Raw genomic sequence first — 16,683 nt, 5'->3', positions numbered from 1 at the left:
TAACTCATTTAATCCTCATAACCTACCTTAAGAGGTAGATATTTTTATTATCTTTATTTTATAGATGAGGAAACAGATGTACAAGAGATTGTGTGAGTTGCACAGGACCACATACTAGTAAGTGGTGAAGCTAGGGTTCCAACCTACATAATCCGACTCCACAACACATACTTTTAAACACTGTATTCTACTGCCTCCCTTACTAGTTGGACTTAGTCTAAAATACAAGTGTGAGGTGTTCCTTTATTTTTTTATTTTTATTTTTTTAAACTTTTTTTTATTGAGTTAGTTATTTTACAATGTTGTGTCAAATTCCAGTGTAGAGCACAATTTTTCAGTTATACATGAGCATACATATATTCATTGTCACATTTTTTTTTCGCTGTGAGGAGGTGTTCCTTTAAGAACTGTGTAGTATAGAGACGACTTCCATATCTAGAAGAAATGTGCTGTAAGCAGAATGCATACACTGAACATTCCTATTTGCTTTGTCAGTTTAATTCACTAGACTTTGTTTTTACTTTGTGCCATTTACAAAATGCTAGGGAATCAAATATGAATAAAATACGGTCCCAACCCATAAGAAGCTTCCCCTGGAGGAAAAAGATTGGAGCAAATCAACATGTTAATTACACCCACAAGGAATTTTAGAATGTACATTTAGAATATGTGTTTCTAGGCCCTTAACACTTTTTTTCTGAGGAATATTTCCCCAAGTTGGAGAATTTTAAAAGGTGTCACTCTGCAGCCTTGGTGTTTTAACTTTCCCCCTAATGTGCTAAGCAGAGCAGAGCACCACAGAGCCAAACTGAGATGTTTTATCTCCTTACATGATTCTAGGTTCACACTCTTAGATATGAAATTGTTCATTTAAAATGTGAAGATACCAAACATGTATAATATGTCATTTAAAATGAGTGTTAAGAGGGAACCGTAAAACATAGTAGAACTCTTTATACTTTTTTAGTTAAGAGACTGATTTGACTGTTAGTGTTACATATGAAGCGTGCTAGTCATAACATTAGTGAAGTATGTACATAAAATAATAAGTTGATTAATTCACCTCATCAAGGCAGGGCTAAGCATACAAAATAGCCCTCAAAATTGTTGAGGTCTGTGAAGAATTGCTTATCTATTGTGTTTACTTTGGGCCTTCCTTCCTGTCTTAGTTATTTTTATTTTCTGTGAATTCTAGGAACCCAAGTGGTGATGCTTTTAGTGTTTGCATTCAGAATGTAAGATCACATTTTTTTAATGGAAAGCATTGTTGCTATTTGGAATTTAGTGAATTCAGTTTAAAGCAGACGAAACTGTCCTCAACAGCAGTAGAAAGAGGCAATGGTTAAGACCTAAGATCGGATTATAAGTGATGTACACATATTAACTCATTGAATCCTCTTAACAAACTTAGGAGGTGTAGGTAGTTATTATCCTTATTTTATAGATGAGGAAACATCTAAGCACAGGAGATTGGGTGACCTTGCCCAAGGCAGTAAACAATGGAGTCACTGGTTTTAATGTCCCTGTATTGAAAGGGGGTAATCTATATGTACTTTTCTTGTTCTGCTGAGAAGAAAATATTAGAATAATTATAAAAACTTTGAGTTGATTTTCATTAGTGATCAATTTAGAACAATATTATTCTAAGGATGTGTACATTTTTGTTATTTGTCATGCTTATGTAGGTTGTTAAAGGAGCTTCTACCAGACAAAAAAATTAAGGCTTAAAATATTTAAAGAATTATACATCTCTAAAAGCAAAATGGTAGTTTTTTTTTTTTTAGTATATTTGAAGTTCACCTGCAGTAGCAGTTAAAACTTTGTCAAGTGTGAGCCTGTAGGCAATCTTGTTTTGTTTGACTCTTTCAGATTTTATGGTTAAGAAAATTACTTCTTGGATAACATAAAAGTAAACAAGTGAAAAAAAATAAAGTAAAATTTAAACATTTAAAAAAAATTCATTTCTCCATTCCTCCAGAGGAGGGCGGTTGGTGTTTGCAGTAAAATTTTAGTTTCATTTTTTTAATTGCAGATTGGGAGTCCTCCTCTTGATCCTACAGAGCACTTTCTTCCCGAAGAAGAGAAACTAGCTGAACAAGAAAGATCAAAAAGGTGAGTAGGTCTAGAAATCAGCCGTCACAGGTATTTCCACGTAGTGTAGATAAGATAATTGCTCAAAAAAAAGCACAATGTTTTCTCTTTCAAGGCACTCAAGGGTTATAGAATGCAGATTCTGACATGGATTAAAACGTTCATTTGCCACTTCCTAGATATGTTACCTTGTTCACATCGGAGGCTCAGTTTCCTTATCTGTCAAATAGATGTAATATACTCATCTTGAAAGGGTTGGTGGGAGAATCAAGATAAAGATAATGAAAGTTCCTTATAACTGTAAACTGTTATGCAAATATTTTTTCCTTCATAGATTTGAGAAGGTTTATACTCATAACCTGTATTACCTGGCTCAAGTCTACCAACATTTGGAGATGTTTGAGAAGGCTGCTCATTACTGCCACAGTACCCTAAAACGCCAGCTTGAGCACAATGCCTACCATCCTGTGGAGTGGGCTATTAATGCTGCTACCTTGTCACAATTTTACATCAATAAGGTAAGCTTCTCAAAGTAGTTATCTAACAAAGTTACCAATATATAAAAATAGAACCAAAAGGACCTTGAAAACATCATGTTTTAAAAACAGATAGCTTGTATTTTGATGTAAACTGAACAGAAAAATGCTACCCAGTTTGCCAGAGTACTAAAGTTTGTAGCTTTAGTTGCATTGATCCTTTTGAATCTTACAGTAGTTTTATCACACCCGTAAAGTTTCATGTTGCCTAAGACCAATTCTTTTTTGATACAGGCAGACTATCTCAATTTATTTTAGTGAGATGTTACCTTAAGATGCAGATTTTATCTTGCAGATTTAACTTTATCTTTATGCAGTGGTGTAATCTGGTAACTGAGAATTTGTCTGAGGAAGTTGACTGTTAAATGTGGGCTTTGATAAAAGCATGTGATACATTTCAGTTATTCTTTAGAATTAACTCTTCTATAGTCAGTTTTCTATGTTGGGACTATCTCTGCTTAGTTCCAGAATTCCACATTGTTACATTTTTTTCTGGAGTATTACACAGGGACAGATTTGAGCTTCTTAGCTCTTAGTTTTCAAAATTGTTCAGAATCATTTTGGTGTACTCTTAATTGACCACTTTATTCCTTTAGCCCTTAGAGTTTTTAATGCTAAAACACTTTAATGCCACCTTTCTTAGCCAGATTTTCTATTAATCCTCAAGATTTCTCAGCAATAGAAATTACTTTAATTTGTATTTCTAACTCACAAACCTATCTGAAATTTTGGTAATTCTTTGCTTATCAGAGTTCCTTTTTAGATATCTGGTTACCTGCTGCCATATCCTTACTGGGCCTTTATCCTTTCTAAGTATCTTGTTAGTGCTGGTTCTGTAAATGCGCCCTATGTTTAAAGTATTGTCCCACAGAATTTCATTCAGAAAAGCTATTAGCAGGAGAGAAAGGGCTGTGGTGACTGCAGCATCGCTTCTAGGACTTTGGTCTAAGATCAAGAGTGTAAGTAACGCTACTGCATATATCAGAGCACTCAGTTAAATCTAAATCTCATGAATCCATTTCATTGTGGTCATCATCAAATTGTTGCACTTTTTTTTAGTAGCTTCTAGAGGCCCTTTGTTTAGCAACTTTAAAATTACATACTCACTGTGATTTTGATTAACACTTAAAACTCTATAGACTCTAATAGTACTAAGCTATCTAGATATTAATTTAAAGTATAATTAAAAATTTAAAGTTGTTAAGCATTGCTTATGTAGAGCATGCAGTAATTTTCATGAGTACCTCTGCAACCCTGTGCTTTTCTTCTTTTTTTTTACTGAAATGTTTTATAAGTTTTGTTACAACTAGTTAAGTTATACTGCAAAAAGAGATTTGAGCCATATATTTTAAAAATGTAATTGTCGTTTATATCACTATCATCTTCATCTGGTTCCATGAGGTTTTGTTGCTTAGCAAGTCTCTACCTTGCAGGTGCTAAAGTCCCACATTTACCAGCCACCTAGAGGGCACAGGGCATTCACTGTTTTCTAACAGTGGTCACTTGCAGATAGTCAATCTGGATAAAGCTGAAGTAATAATAATGAGTGAAGGGTTATAGAGCAGCAATTAAAACTTCTTTATGTAAACTAACTTTGTTTTGGTGTTGGAAGTTTAACACCAACATTTTGATCTATGGATACTGCTGGGCTAATACTACACATGGTACCCAGCATTTCTCAAGATGGCTTCTGAATTTGCCATAATGGAGAGATACATTTAATGCTCAGACTTTAAAGTCAGAGTCAACCATTAAAAATCCTCTTGAAAAATCAGGTGTTACTATTTATGAAGTAGGCATATTTAATGAGGGTGGCTTCCAACTAAAAGTTGGACTTTAACTTTGTACTTCTGCTGGGTAGTCCTGTGACTTATGTAACAAATGCAAAGTGTTTTAAGTAACAAGGAGATCTTCAGGTGTTGAGAAGTTAATACCATGCTCAGGTTTGAATTACGAAGTCTTCAACTCTGTTTGGTAAAGCAGTTCCATAAAGTTCATCTGTGGGAATCTGTTGACTTTAAAAGTTGGTGGGATACCTCATTATATGTAAATTCCACAGATTTTAGAAGACAGGAATCTATCAGAGTTTATCTTGTTTGTTGTTTGAATGCTAGGATGTCATAGTGATCTCTAAACCTAGAAGGACTGAGGCATTGAGTGTAGGATGACAGCCATTCTTGTATACTGTTTGATCACTGGAGGAGAGGTAACTTTCAATTAGCAGTTGTTTTTCAGCCAGTTTGGATTATTAAGAGTTTGAGGGCATTGGTATTTTAGTCTTTAAGGTAGCTTTTTAACCAGATAATATACTATAATATGTCTTATGTACCTTCATGTTTAGTAACTATGCAGGGTCTTTAGTAGTGCTTTTTTTACCTGATTTTATAGTTTTTTCCATATTAAAAGACTGTGCAACTATGTGTTGTAAATAAGCTGTGTGATAATTGCATTTATTATTTCCTCAACAGCAATGCTTTATGGAGGCCAGGCACTGTTTATCAGCTGCTAATGTCATTTTTGGTCAAACTGGAAAGATCCCAGCCACAGAAGACAGTAAGTATGATTGTGCATGTTTCATTATATAGTTTTTTAGAATCTTTTTATTTTGAAATCATTTTTTGCCTTATTTATTTAAATTGAAATATAGTCAGTTACAATGTGTCAACTTCTGGTATACAGCACAATATCCCACTCATGCATGTATATACATGCATATATTTGTTTACATATTTTTTCTATAAGTGGTTATTACAAAATATTGCACACAGTTCCCTGTGCTATACAGAAGAAACTTTTTTTTTACATTTTTATTGATTCATAATCATTTTACAGTGTTGTGTCAAATTCCAGTGTTCAGTACAATTTTTCAGTCATACATGGACATATACACACTCATTGTCACATTTTTTTCTCTGAGAAGAAACTTTTTTTAAAATCTATTTTTATATATAGTGACTAACATTTGTAAATCTCAAACTCTCAAATTTATCCCTTGCCACCCCCTATCCCTGGTATCCATAAGATTGTTTACTATGTCTGCAGGTCTGTTTCTGTTTTGTAGATTCCATATGTGAGTGATATCATGTGATATTTTTCTTTCCCTTTCTGGCTTACTTCACTTAGAATGACATTCTCTAGGTATCATGTTGCTGCAAATGGGATCATTTTATTCTTTTTTATGGCTGAGTAGTATTCCATTGTATAAATATACAAGTTTCTTTATCTAGTCATCTGTCGATGGACATTTAGATTGCTTCCATGTCTTGGCTATTATAGTGCTGCTATGAACATTGGGGTGCATGTATCTTTTCACATTAGAGTTCCCTCTGGATATATACCCAGAAGTGGGATTGCTGGATCATATGGTAAGTCAAATTTTTAGTTTTTTGGGGGGAATCTCCATACTGCTTTCCATAATGGCTGCACCAAACTATATTCTCACCAGCAGTGTAGGAGGGTTCTCTTTTCTCCACACCCTCTCCAGCATTTATTGTTCATGGACTTTTGAATGATAGTCATTCTGACTGGTGTGAGGTGATACTTCATTCTTGTTTTGATTTGCATTTCTCTGATAATTAGCGATATTCAGCATTTTTTCATGTGCCTATTGGCCATTTATTTGTATGTCTTCATTGGAGAATTGCTTGTGATGTCTTCTGCCCATTTTTGAGTTGGGTTTTTTGTTATTAAGTTGTATGAGCTGTTTATATATTCTGGAAATTAAGCCTTTGCCAGTCACATCATTTGCAAATATTTTCACCCATTCCATAGGTTGTTTTGTTTTGCTTATGGTTTCCTCTGCTGTGCTAAAGCTTGTAAGTTTAATTAGGTCCCATTTGTTAATTTTTGCTCTTAGTTCCATTGCCTGGGTAGACTGCTCTAGGAGAACATTGCTAAGATTTCTGTCAGAATGTTTTGCCTATGTTTCTTTTAGGAGATTTATTGTCTTGTCTCGTTTAAGTCTTTAAGCCATTTTGAGTTTATTTTTGTGTAAGGAGTGAGGAAGTGTTCTGATGTCATTGATTTACGTGCTGCTATCCAGTTTTTCCATGAAATCATTTTAAACTTTAGAAAATTCAAGAACTACTATATGCCCTTTTATATTCACCAATTTTTAGTATTTGCCTCATTTGCAGTCATTTTATTTTTCTTTCTGAACCATTTGAGAGACAGTTGCATTCATTAGGCTCCCTTAATACTTCAGTGTGTATTTCCTAAAAATAAAAGTATTTTCTTACATTATCATAGAACAGGAAATGTATCATTGCTATAGTTTTTATCTATAATTCACATTTGTTTTAGTAGTTGTCCCCATAGTATCCTTTTAGCAATTTTTCTCTAGTACCAGAGTATCAGGATTGCATATTGCATTTAGTTGTCACATCTTTTTAGTCTTCTTTAATCTGGAACAGTTCCTCGGCCTTTCTCTTTAATCACACCGACAGTTTAAAAAAATACAAGCTGGTTATCTCATAGATTTCCACCAGTTGGTGTTTGCATGATGTTTCCTTACACTAAGATTCACATTATACATTTTTGGTTGTAATAGTATATATGTGATGTCTCCAAATATCTATAGTGTTTAGTTTTACAAATCACAGTTAACATGTATATTTGAGAAAATCAAAACCACAAGGAGATATGTCAAACCTATTAGAGTGAAAGAAGTAAGTGTTGGTGAGGATGTGGAGAAGAGGGAATCTGGTGCACTCTGGTGGAATGTAAATTGGTGCAGCCACTCTGGAAAACAGTTGGCGATTCCACAAAAACTTAACAATAGAACTGCTGTGTGATCCAGCAATTCCATTTCTGGGTACAGTTGTCCCTCCTTGGTATCCATGGGAGATTGGTTCCAGGAGCCCCCCCACGATACTAAAAATCCACGAGTGCTCAAGCCCCTTATATGAAATGGTGTAGTATTTGCATATACCCAGTGTAAATACTACATAAATAATTGGCAGCACAATCAAGTTTTGCTTTTTGGAACTTTCTGGAATTTAAAAAAATATTTTCAGTCCACAGTTGGCTGAATCTTTGGATGCAGAACCCTTGGATACTGAGGGCTGATTATTTATCCAAAGAAAATGAAAACATTAACCTGCCAAGATATGTGCACCCCTCATTCATTGCAGCGTTATTTACAACACCCAGCATATGGAAGCAACCTGTGTCTGTTGATGAATGAATGGATAAAGTGTGTGTGTATACACACACACACACACACAATGGAATATTCATCTATAGAAAGGAAATCTTTTAGAGGAAGGTACAGACTTTCAGTTATAAAATAATTAAGTCAGGGATATAATGTACAGCATGGTGACTATGGTTAATATTGTATTACTTATTTAAAAGTTGCTAAGAGAGTAGATCTTAACTAATTTTTTGTGATGAGGACTTTTAACTATAAATAATATAAACACATTGAATCATTAGCTTGTATATCTGTAACAAATGCTTTATGTCACTTTTACCTCAATTTAAAAAAAGGTTGATACTTTCCATTATTGTAAAATCAGTAATATGCCTGCACAGGGCCCCTGAGCAGTACACATTTTAGTAAGGTAGTCAATCCAGTAACTTTTGGTTCCAAACCTTAAGGAAGTCAAGTACCCAAATCTATAAAGCCATTTCTGAAAAGATTAAGGACTTCATACATTCCCCTCTCTCTCGTTGCAAAGCACAGTCAGTTCTCATTTGTGGATTCCGTATTTTTGAATTTGCCTACTTGTTACGATTTACTTGTAACCTCAAAATCAGTACTCGAGGCGCCCCTCCAGTCATTTGCAGACGGTGAGGAATTTGAGGTGCACATTCCCAGCTGAGGTTGAACAAGGCAATGCCCTCTGCCTTGTTTTTTCAGCTCTCATACTATAAACAAGTATCCTTTTTATGGTCTACTTAGTGCCACAATTTTCACATTTTTGTGCATTTAAATGGCCCCCCAAGGGGAGTGTGGAAGTGCTGTCTAGTGTTCCTAAGCACATGAAGGTTGTGATGTGCCTTCTGGAGAAAATACAGTGTTAGATAAGCTTCATTCAGGTACACGTTACCGTGCTGTTGGCCATGAGTTCAATGTTAATATATAATTGACTCATTAAAGGTGTCTTTAAATGGAAACATATGTAAAATTAGGTTACATATTGGTCTGTTGATGAAAATGTGACCAGAAGCTTATCAGAACCTAACCCTGTATTTCTACCAGGAGTGATGTTTTAGCATTTCCTAATCCAGTTTTCACAGCAACTTTATAGAATGTAATGACTAGGAACAATGAGAATCAATTGTACATTGTTTCCTTGTAAGAGAACCCACGTGGAAGGCTTTACTGTTTGGGATTAAAAATCACTATTTCTACTGAACTGAATGTTCATCTGAAGGAGACGCTCCAACCAACTGGTGACTTACATCACTGCTGTGCTTCCACGTTGCTTGGGAGGCGAGCAGCTTGATTCACTCCCTGTAGAGCTGGGCAGCACCTGCTGACTTGGCATTGGTGTCACACCCGTGTTGATGGAAAAAGGAAGGTTACAGAGGTAGAGGAAAGTACACAGGTTAATAACAATACTGCATTAAATTTAACATGATGAAAATGTTAGTTCATATTATGAAGGATTTTTTAAATACTAGTGAAAATCGAAATAATTTAAACCATGAAGAATTTAAAAATTTCTTTGTATAAAGGAATTCCTTCCACAGACGTAACATTACTATTTTGGTAAAACTGGACATGGGACTCGTTATGAAATTAAATAATTGGCCCTTCATTAAACCACCGCCATCATTCTGAACATTATTTTGCACGATACTTTCCATTCAGGACTGCCTTTTCCCCTTCCCTGTGTATATATTTATTGAGGTACAGTCAGTTTACAGTATTGTGTCAGTTTCTGGTGTACAGCTTCAGTCATACATGAACATACATACTCATTTTAATTCATGAGAAATCCATTTCAATGTGGATTCTACTAAACTGGAATTTGACAATTTGGTTAGGAGCTACACTAAACTTCACCTTGTTCAACAGTTTCTTCCTTAATGGGGACTTCAGCATAGGCAAGGTTATAAAAGCAAATGTTTAAACAGAAAAAACTGCTTTCAACCACCTCTTAAGAATTCATGTATGACAAATGCTGGAGAGGCTGTGGAGAAAGGGGAACCCTCCTACACTGCTGGTGGGAATGCAGTTTGGTGCAGCCACTGTGGAAAACAGTGTGGAGATTCCTCAAAAGACTAGGAATAGACTTACCGTATGACCCAGGAATCCCACTCCTGGGCTTGTATCCAGAAGGAAATCTACTTCAGGATGACACCTGCACCCCAATGTTCATAGCAGCACTATTTACAATAGCCAAAACATGGAAACAGCCTAAATGTCCATCAACAGGTGACTGGATAAAGAAGGTGTGGTGTATTTATACAATGGAATACTACTCAGCCATAAAAACTGACAACATAACGCCATTTGCAGCAACATGGATGCTCCTAGAGAATGTCATTCTAAGTGAAGTAAGCCAGAAAGAGAAAGAAAAATACCATATGAGATCGCTCATATGTGGAATCTAAAAAAACAAACAAAAACAAACAAAAACAAAGCATAAATACAGGACAGAAATAGACTCATGGACAGAGAATACAGGCTTGTGGTTACCAGGGGGGTAGAGGGTGGGAAGGGATAGACTGGGATTTCAAAATTGTAGAATAGATAAACAAGATTACACTGTATAGCACAGGGAAATATACACAAAATGTTATGATAAATCACAGAGAAAAAAATGTGACAATGAGTGTGTATATGTCCATGAATGACTGAAAAATTGTGCTGAACACTGGAATTTGACAACATTGTAAAATGATTATAAATCAATAAAAAATGTTTAAAAAAAAGAATCCATGTATAGACAGGAATTACAGAATTCTTATGTTAAAGTAGGTATTCTAAAAACCTATATGAATAATCCTTTTATTAATCTAATTTGATTAGTAATGGTGTTGATCACCCACATGTACCAGATCCTGTTCTAAGGGCATCATCTCATTAAATCATCCTAGCAGCACAGTCACTAACTGTTGTTACTACACTTTCAGATGGGGAAACTGAGCACAGAGTTTTTCAGCAGCTTGCCCAGGGTCACACCGATAGGGGCAAAGCTGGCACTCAAACCCAAGCAGGATGGTTCCAAGTCTGTTCTAGGTCTGTAATTAGTAACTCCACTGCTTGGGCTGAATGACCACTGACCTGACCTCTGCTGGCTTGATATGTAAAGTTGCTCTCAGGAGTTGGATGGGGGGGACTCTGCATCCTTGGGAAGGCTCAGGACAGATAAAAAATCAAACCCACAGTATTAAGTGTGGGAACAATTCTGAAAATCATGATAATGAGCATTGGTTTATGATAAGGTACTTGAAATATCTAAGGCATGCATTTTTAATAGGAGTGAAAATTGTTTCTTGGAAAGTGAAAAATATTAGTTATGACAGTGATTTGTAAAAAAAAAAACTTGCCATTTTTGACAGTATGGATTGGTATCATAAGTGAACTCAGAAAAAGGCAAATACTGTGTGATTTCACTTACATGTGGAATCTTACAAAAACAAACCCAAAAAACAGAACTCATGGATACAGAGAACCCATTGGTGGTTGCCAAAGGTGGGTGGGCAAAATACGTGAAGGGGATCATAAAATTAATAAGTCATGGGGATGTAATGTACAGCATGGTAACTACAGTTAATGTATTGCATGTTTTTAATTTGCTAACAGTAGATTTAAAGAGTTCTTATAAGAAAAAAATGTTTAACTATGTATAGTGACAGATGCTAACTAGATAATTGTGATCATTTTGTAATATATAAAAAATATCAAATCATTTCCTACCTTTACCAGTGAGCTTTTTTATTTTGTAATTTTCTTGTTTCTAGTTGTGATCTTTTCTTTTTTACCTAGAGAAGTTTCTTTAACATTTGTTGAAAAGCTAGTTTGGTAGTGCTGAATTCTCAGCTTTTGCTTGTCTGTGAAGCTTTGGATCTCTCTGTCAAATCTGAACAAGATTTGCTGGATACTCTTGGTTGTAGGTTTTTTCCCTTTTATCACCTTAAATATATTGTGCCATTCCCTTCTGGCCTGCAGAGTTTCTGTTGAAAAATCCACTGATAACCTTATGGGAGTTCCCTTGTTATGTTATTGGTTGCTTTTCTTTGGTGCTTTTATGTTGTTTACCTGAAACTAATATGTTATGTCCATTTTCTCAATTTATCACAAAACTGTTAGATGACTAATAGTTTAAATGACAGTGTATCATTATGGATAAGAATAGAGGCTATGATGAATTAGAGGAATGTACATTATCAAATTAAATAGTTTTTTCCCTTTATTAACATTGAATTGTAGATTGGTTGAAGTCTAAAAGGCACTTGTCTTAAAAAAAAATTAATAAAAACTAAACCTCCAAGAGATCAGCAACCTAAAGCAATCATCTCTATGAATATAGACTGCTCTACGAAAACCTCACGGTAACTGCAAACAGAAATCTGTAATTGATACACACAAAAAAGGAAAAGGAATCCAAACATTTAACGCCGAAGATGGTCACCAAATTATGAGAACAAAAGAGGAAAGGGGAAAAAAAGGACCTACAAAAACAAATCCAAAACAATTAAAATGGCAATAGGAACATACATATTGATAATTACCTTAAATGTAAATGGACTAAATGCTCCACCAAAAGATACAGACTGGCTGAATGGATACAAAAACAAGGCCCGTATATTTCTGCCTACAAGAGACCCACTTCAGTGCTACGTGACACGCAGAAATTGAAAGTGAAGGGATGAAAAAGGTATTCCACGGAAATCAAAAGATAGTTGGAGTAGCAATACTTACATCAGACAAAATAGACTTTAAAATAAAGACTGTTACAAGAGACAAAGGACACTAAATAATGATCAAAGGATCAATCCAAGAAAAAGATATAACTTAATCTCCAGTGATGTATGATTTTTATGCTTCAAAATAGAAAGCTAAAAAGACAATGTCCACCATTTTAAAAATGCTTTTATTGAGCAGGATCATATTGTTGGCTAAAGTATTTGTTGACAATTATTTGGCAGTATATATCAAAAACATTTAAAATGTTGTAAGCTCTGACCTAGTAAATTCCACTTCTAGGAATCTCTCCTAAGGAAAGAATCCAAAATCCACACAGATTTATGCACACAGATCTTCCTGTTTATAGAATTGTTTGTAATAGAGGAATTGGAAACAATGCCTAGTATTAGAAGAATGATTAGATAACATATGGAACATTATTAAAAATTGCATATAATGTTATATGTAAAAATGATATTAGGACAACCTACAGAATGGGAGAAAATATTTGCAAATGATGTGACTGACAAAGGCTTAATTTCCAGAATATATAAGCTCATACAACTTAATAACAAAAAAAGAAATAACCCAATCCAAAAATGGGCAGAAGACTTAACAAGCAATTTTCAGTGACGATATACAAGTGGCCAAATAGGCACACGAAAAAATGTTCAATATTGCTAATTACCAGAGAAATGCAAAGCAGAACTACAATGAGGTATCACCTCACACCAGTCAGAATGGCCAACATTCAAAAGTCCATGAATGATAAATGCTGGAGAGGGTGTGGAGAAAAAGGAACCCTCCTCCACTGCTGCTGGGAATATAGTTTGGTGCAGCCATTATGGAAAACTATGGAGATTCCTCAAAAAAACTAAAAATAGACTTACCATATGATCCAGCAGTCCCGCACCTGGGTATATATCTAGAGGGAGCTCTAATGTGAAAAGATACATGCACCCCAATGTTCATAGCAGCACTATATATAATAGCCAAGACATGGAAGCAATCTAAATGTCCATTGACAGATGACTAGATAAAGAAACTTGTATATTTATACAATGGAATACTACTCAGCCATAATAAAATGATGCCATTTACAACAACATGGATGGACCTAGAGAATGTCATTCTAAGTGAAGTAAGCCAGAAAGAGAAAGAAAAATACCACGTGATATCACTCATATGTGGAATCTAAAAAAAAAAAAAAAACCTATGCACTCATCTACAAAACAGAAACAGATTTGCAGATATAGTAAGCAATCTTACAGTTACTGGGGGAAAGGGGTGGGAATGGGTATATTTGGGAGTTTGAGATTTGCAAATGTTAGCCACTATATATAAAAACAGATTTTTAAAAAGCTTCTGTATAGCACAGGGAACTATGTGCAGTATCTTATAATAAACTTTAATGAAAAAGAATATGAAAACAAATATATGTATGTGAATGCATGACTGGGACACTATGCTGTACACCGGAAACTGACAGTTTAACTGACTGTACTTCAGTTAAAAAAAAATTAAAATATACCACTGATAGTAGGGGGAGGACATAGCTCAAATGGTAGAGCCCATGCTTAGCATGCATTAGGTCCTGGTTTCAATCCCCAGTACCTCTTCTAAAAATAAACAAACACTAATTACCCACCCCCAAGAAATAAAATAAAAATGATAAAGAGTTGACAATGGTATGAGTAACGTGTTAGTGTTATAATATATGAAGAAAAAGCTATACAGGCATACCTCATTTTATTGTACTTAACTGATTTTTTTTTTTTTTAAATACAAATTGAAGGCTTGTGGCAACCCTGCATTGAGACATTGACCAGCACCATTCTCCCAGCAGCATTTGCTCACTTCATGTTTGTCACATTTTGGTAATTCTCCCTGTATTTCAAACTTTCATCATTATTATTTGTTGTTGTTGTTGTCATGGTGACCTGAGATCAGTGATCTTTGATCTTACTTTTGAAATTGTTCCAGGGCACCACAAATTGTGTTCATATAGGATGACAAACTTAATTGGTAAATCTCATGTGTGTTCTGACTACTGTACTGACCGGCTCTTTTTCCATGTCTTCCACCCTCTCCTCGGGCCTATTTCTTGAGACAACAATATTGAAGTTAAGTCAATTAACAACCCTACAGTACCTCTAAATGTTCAAAGGAAGAGTCGCCTGTCTCTCACTTTATATCAAAAGCAAGAAATGATTACACTTAGAGAGGAAGGAATGTTGAAAGCCCAGATAGGCCAAAGGATACTCCTTCTCGCTCCATTTAGCCACGTTGTGAGTGCAAAGGGAAAGTTCTTGAAGAAATTTAAATTGCTACTCCAGTGAACACATGAATGATAAGAAAGCAAACAGCCTTAACACTGATACGGAAAAAGTTTTAGGGGTCTAGATAGGAGCTCAAACCAGCCACAACAGTCCCTTAAGCCAAAGGCTCATCTAGAGCAAGGCCCTAACTTTCTTCAATTCTGTGAAGGCTGAGAGAGGTGAGGAAGCTGCAGAAGACAAGTTTGAAGCCAGCAGAGGTTGGTCCATGAGGTTTAAGGAAAGAAGTCATCTCCATAACAGGAGTGCAAGGTGAAGCAGCCAGTGTAGGTGCAGAAGCTGCAGCAACTTACCCAGAGGCTTTAGCTACGATCGTTAAGGAAGGTGGTTGCACTTAACCGATTTTCAGTGCAGGTGAAACAGCCTTCGATTGGAAGAAGGTGCCATCTAGGACTTCAGTAGTTAGAGAAGAGAATCACTGCCTGGCTTCAAAGCTTAGAAGGACAGGCTGACTCTCTTGTTAGGGGCTAATGCAGCTGGTGACTTGAAATTGAAGCTAATGCTCATTTGCCATCTGGAAAATCCTAGAGTCCTTAACAGTTATGCTGATTATGCTGTTACGCGCTGCCTGTGCTCTGAAAACAGAACAACAAAGCCTGGATGTCACCACTTCTGTTTACAATGTGGTTTACTCATGTTAAGCCCACTGTTGAGACTACTGCCCCCCCCAAAACTACTATTAAAATATTACTGCTCATTGACAGTGCACCTGGCTCACCCGAGCGCTCTGACAGGGAGGCGCAGTGGGAGTAATGTTTTCATGCTTGCTAACACAACGTCCATTCTGCAGCCTATGGATCAAGGGGTAATTTTGGACTTTTAAGTCTTATTATTGAAGAAATAAATCATAAAACTGTCACTGCCGTAAATGTGATTCCCCTGACAGATCTGAGTGAAGTAAATTGAAAACCTTCTGGGAAGGATTCACTATTCTAGATGCCATTTGGGAAGAGGTGAAAAATACCAACATTAAGAGGAGTTTGGAAGAAGTTGACTCCAACCCTCAGGGATGACTTTGAGGGGTTCAGGACTTCAGTGGGGGAAGCAACTGCAGATGTGGCTGAAATAGCATGAGAACTAAAATTAGAAGTGGAGTCTGAAGATGTCACTGAATTGCTGCAATCTCAAGAGAAAACTAGAACAGGTGAGGAGTTGTTTCTTACGGATGAGCAAAGAAAGTGGTTTCTTGAGATGGAATCTGTTCCTGGGGAAGGTGCTGTGAAGATCATTGAAATAACAAAGGATTAAGAATATTACATAAAACTTAGCTGATAAAGCAGTGGCAGGGTTTGAGAGGACTGACTCCAATTTTGAAAGAAGTTCTACTGTGGGCAAAATGCTGTCAAACAGTATTGCATACTACAGAGCAATCATTCATGAAAGGAAGAGACCCTCGATGCAGCAGACTTCACTGTGTCTTATTTTAAGAAATTGCCACAGACACCCTAACCTTCAGCAACCACCACCCTGATCAGCCAGCAGCCGTCGGCGTGGAGGCAAGACCCGCCAACCAGCAAAAAGGTTATTACGCCTCTGAAGCCTCAGATGATGATTAGCACTTTAAGCAATAAATTATTTTTAATTAAGATATGTACATTTTTTAAGATTTAACGCTATTGTACGCTTAAAACAGTAGAGTATAATAAACATAACTTTTGTGTGCAGTGGGACACCAGAAATTCATGTGGCTTCCTTTACTGCGATATTTGCTTTCTACGCAGTGGTCTGGAACCAAACCTGCACCATCTGAGGTATATCTGTATTCAGAATTTAATATACATGGTGACCTTAGTTTTTACCTACAGGTAATACATAAAAAACTAGAAAGAAACATGGAAATAATAGTGAGTGCCTC

The 16,683-nt window shown here is 35.8% G+C and overlaps 1 protein-coding gene and 1 long non-coding RNA gene across 3 annotated transcripts in view; one reads left to right on the top strand and one right to left on the bottom strand.

The window, feature by feature from the left end:
- Nucleotides 1-16,683, top strand: part of KIFBP (kinesin family binding protein) — a 37,562-nt gene that overhangs the window by 14,161 nt on the left and 6,718 nt on the right. The window contains exons 3-5 of the mRNA XM_006212896.3: nucleotides 2,033-2,112; nucleotides 2,426-2,609; nucleotides 5,096-5,180. Of these exons, the coding sequence (XP_006212958.1) occupies nucleotides 2,033-2,112; nucleotides 2,426-2,609; nucleotides 5,096-5,180 (349 nt within the window). The remainder of the gene's footprint in view (nucleotides 1-2,032; nucleotides 2,113-2,425; nucleotides 2,610-5,095; nucleotides 5,181-16,683) is intronic.
- Nucleotides 8,595-16,683, bottom strand: part of LOC140699321 (uncharacterized) — a 56,859-nt gene continuing 48,770 nt past the window's right edge. For both annotated transcript variants that reach the window (XR_012077384.1, XR_012077385.1), the window contains exon 6: nucleotides 8,595-9,109. This is a non-coding gene — a long non-coding RNA (uncharacterized lncRNA). The remainder of the gene's footprint in view (nucleotides 9,110-16,683) is intronic.

Source organism: Vicugna pacos, chromosome 11 (assembly GCF_048564905.1).
Source record: "Vicugna pacos chromosome 11, VicPac4, whole genome shotgun sequence".
NCBI lineage: Eukaryota > Metazoa > Chordata > Mammalia > Artiodactyla > Camelidae > Vicugna > Vicugna pacos.
The sequence above is the reverse complement of the archived record's forward strand: the minus strand, read 5'-3'. Positions and strand labels throughout refer to the sequence as shown.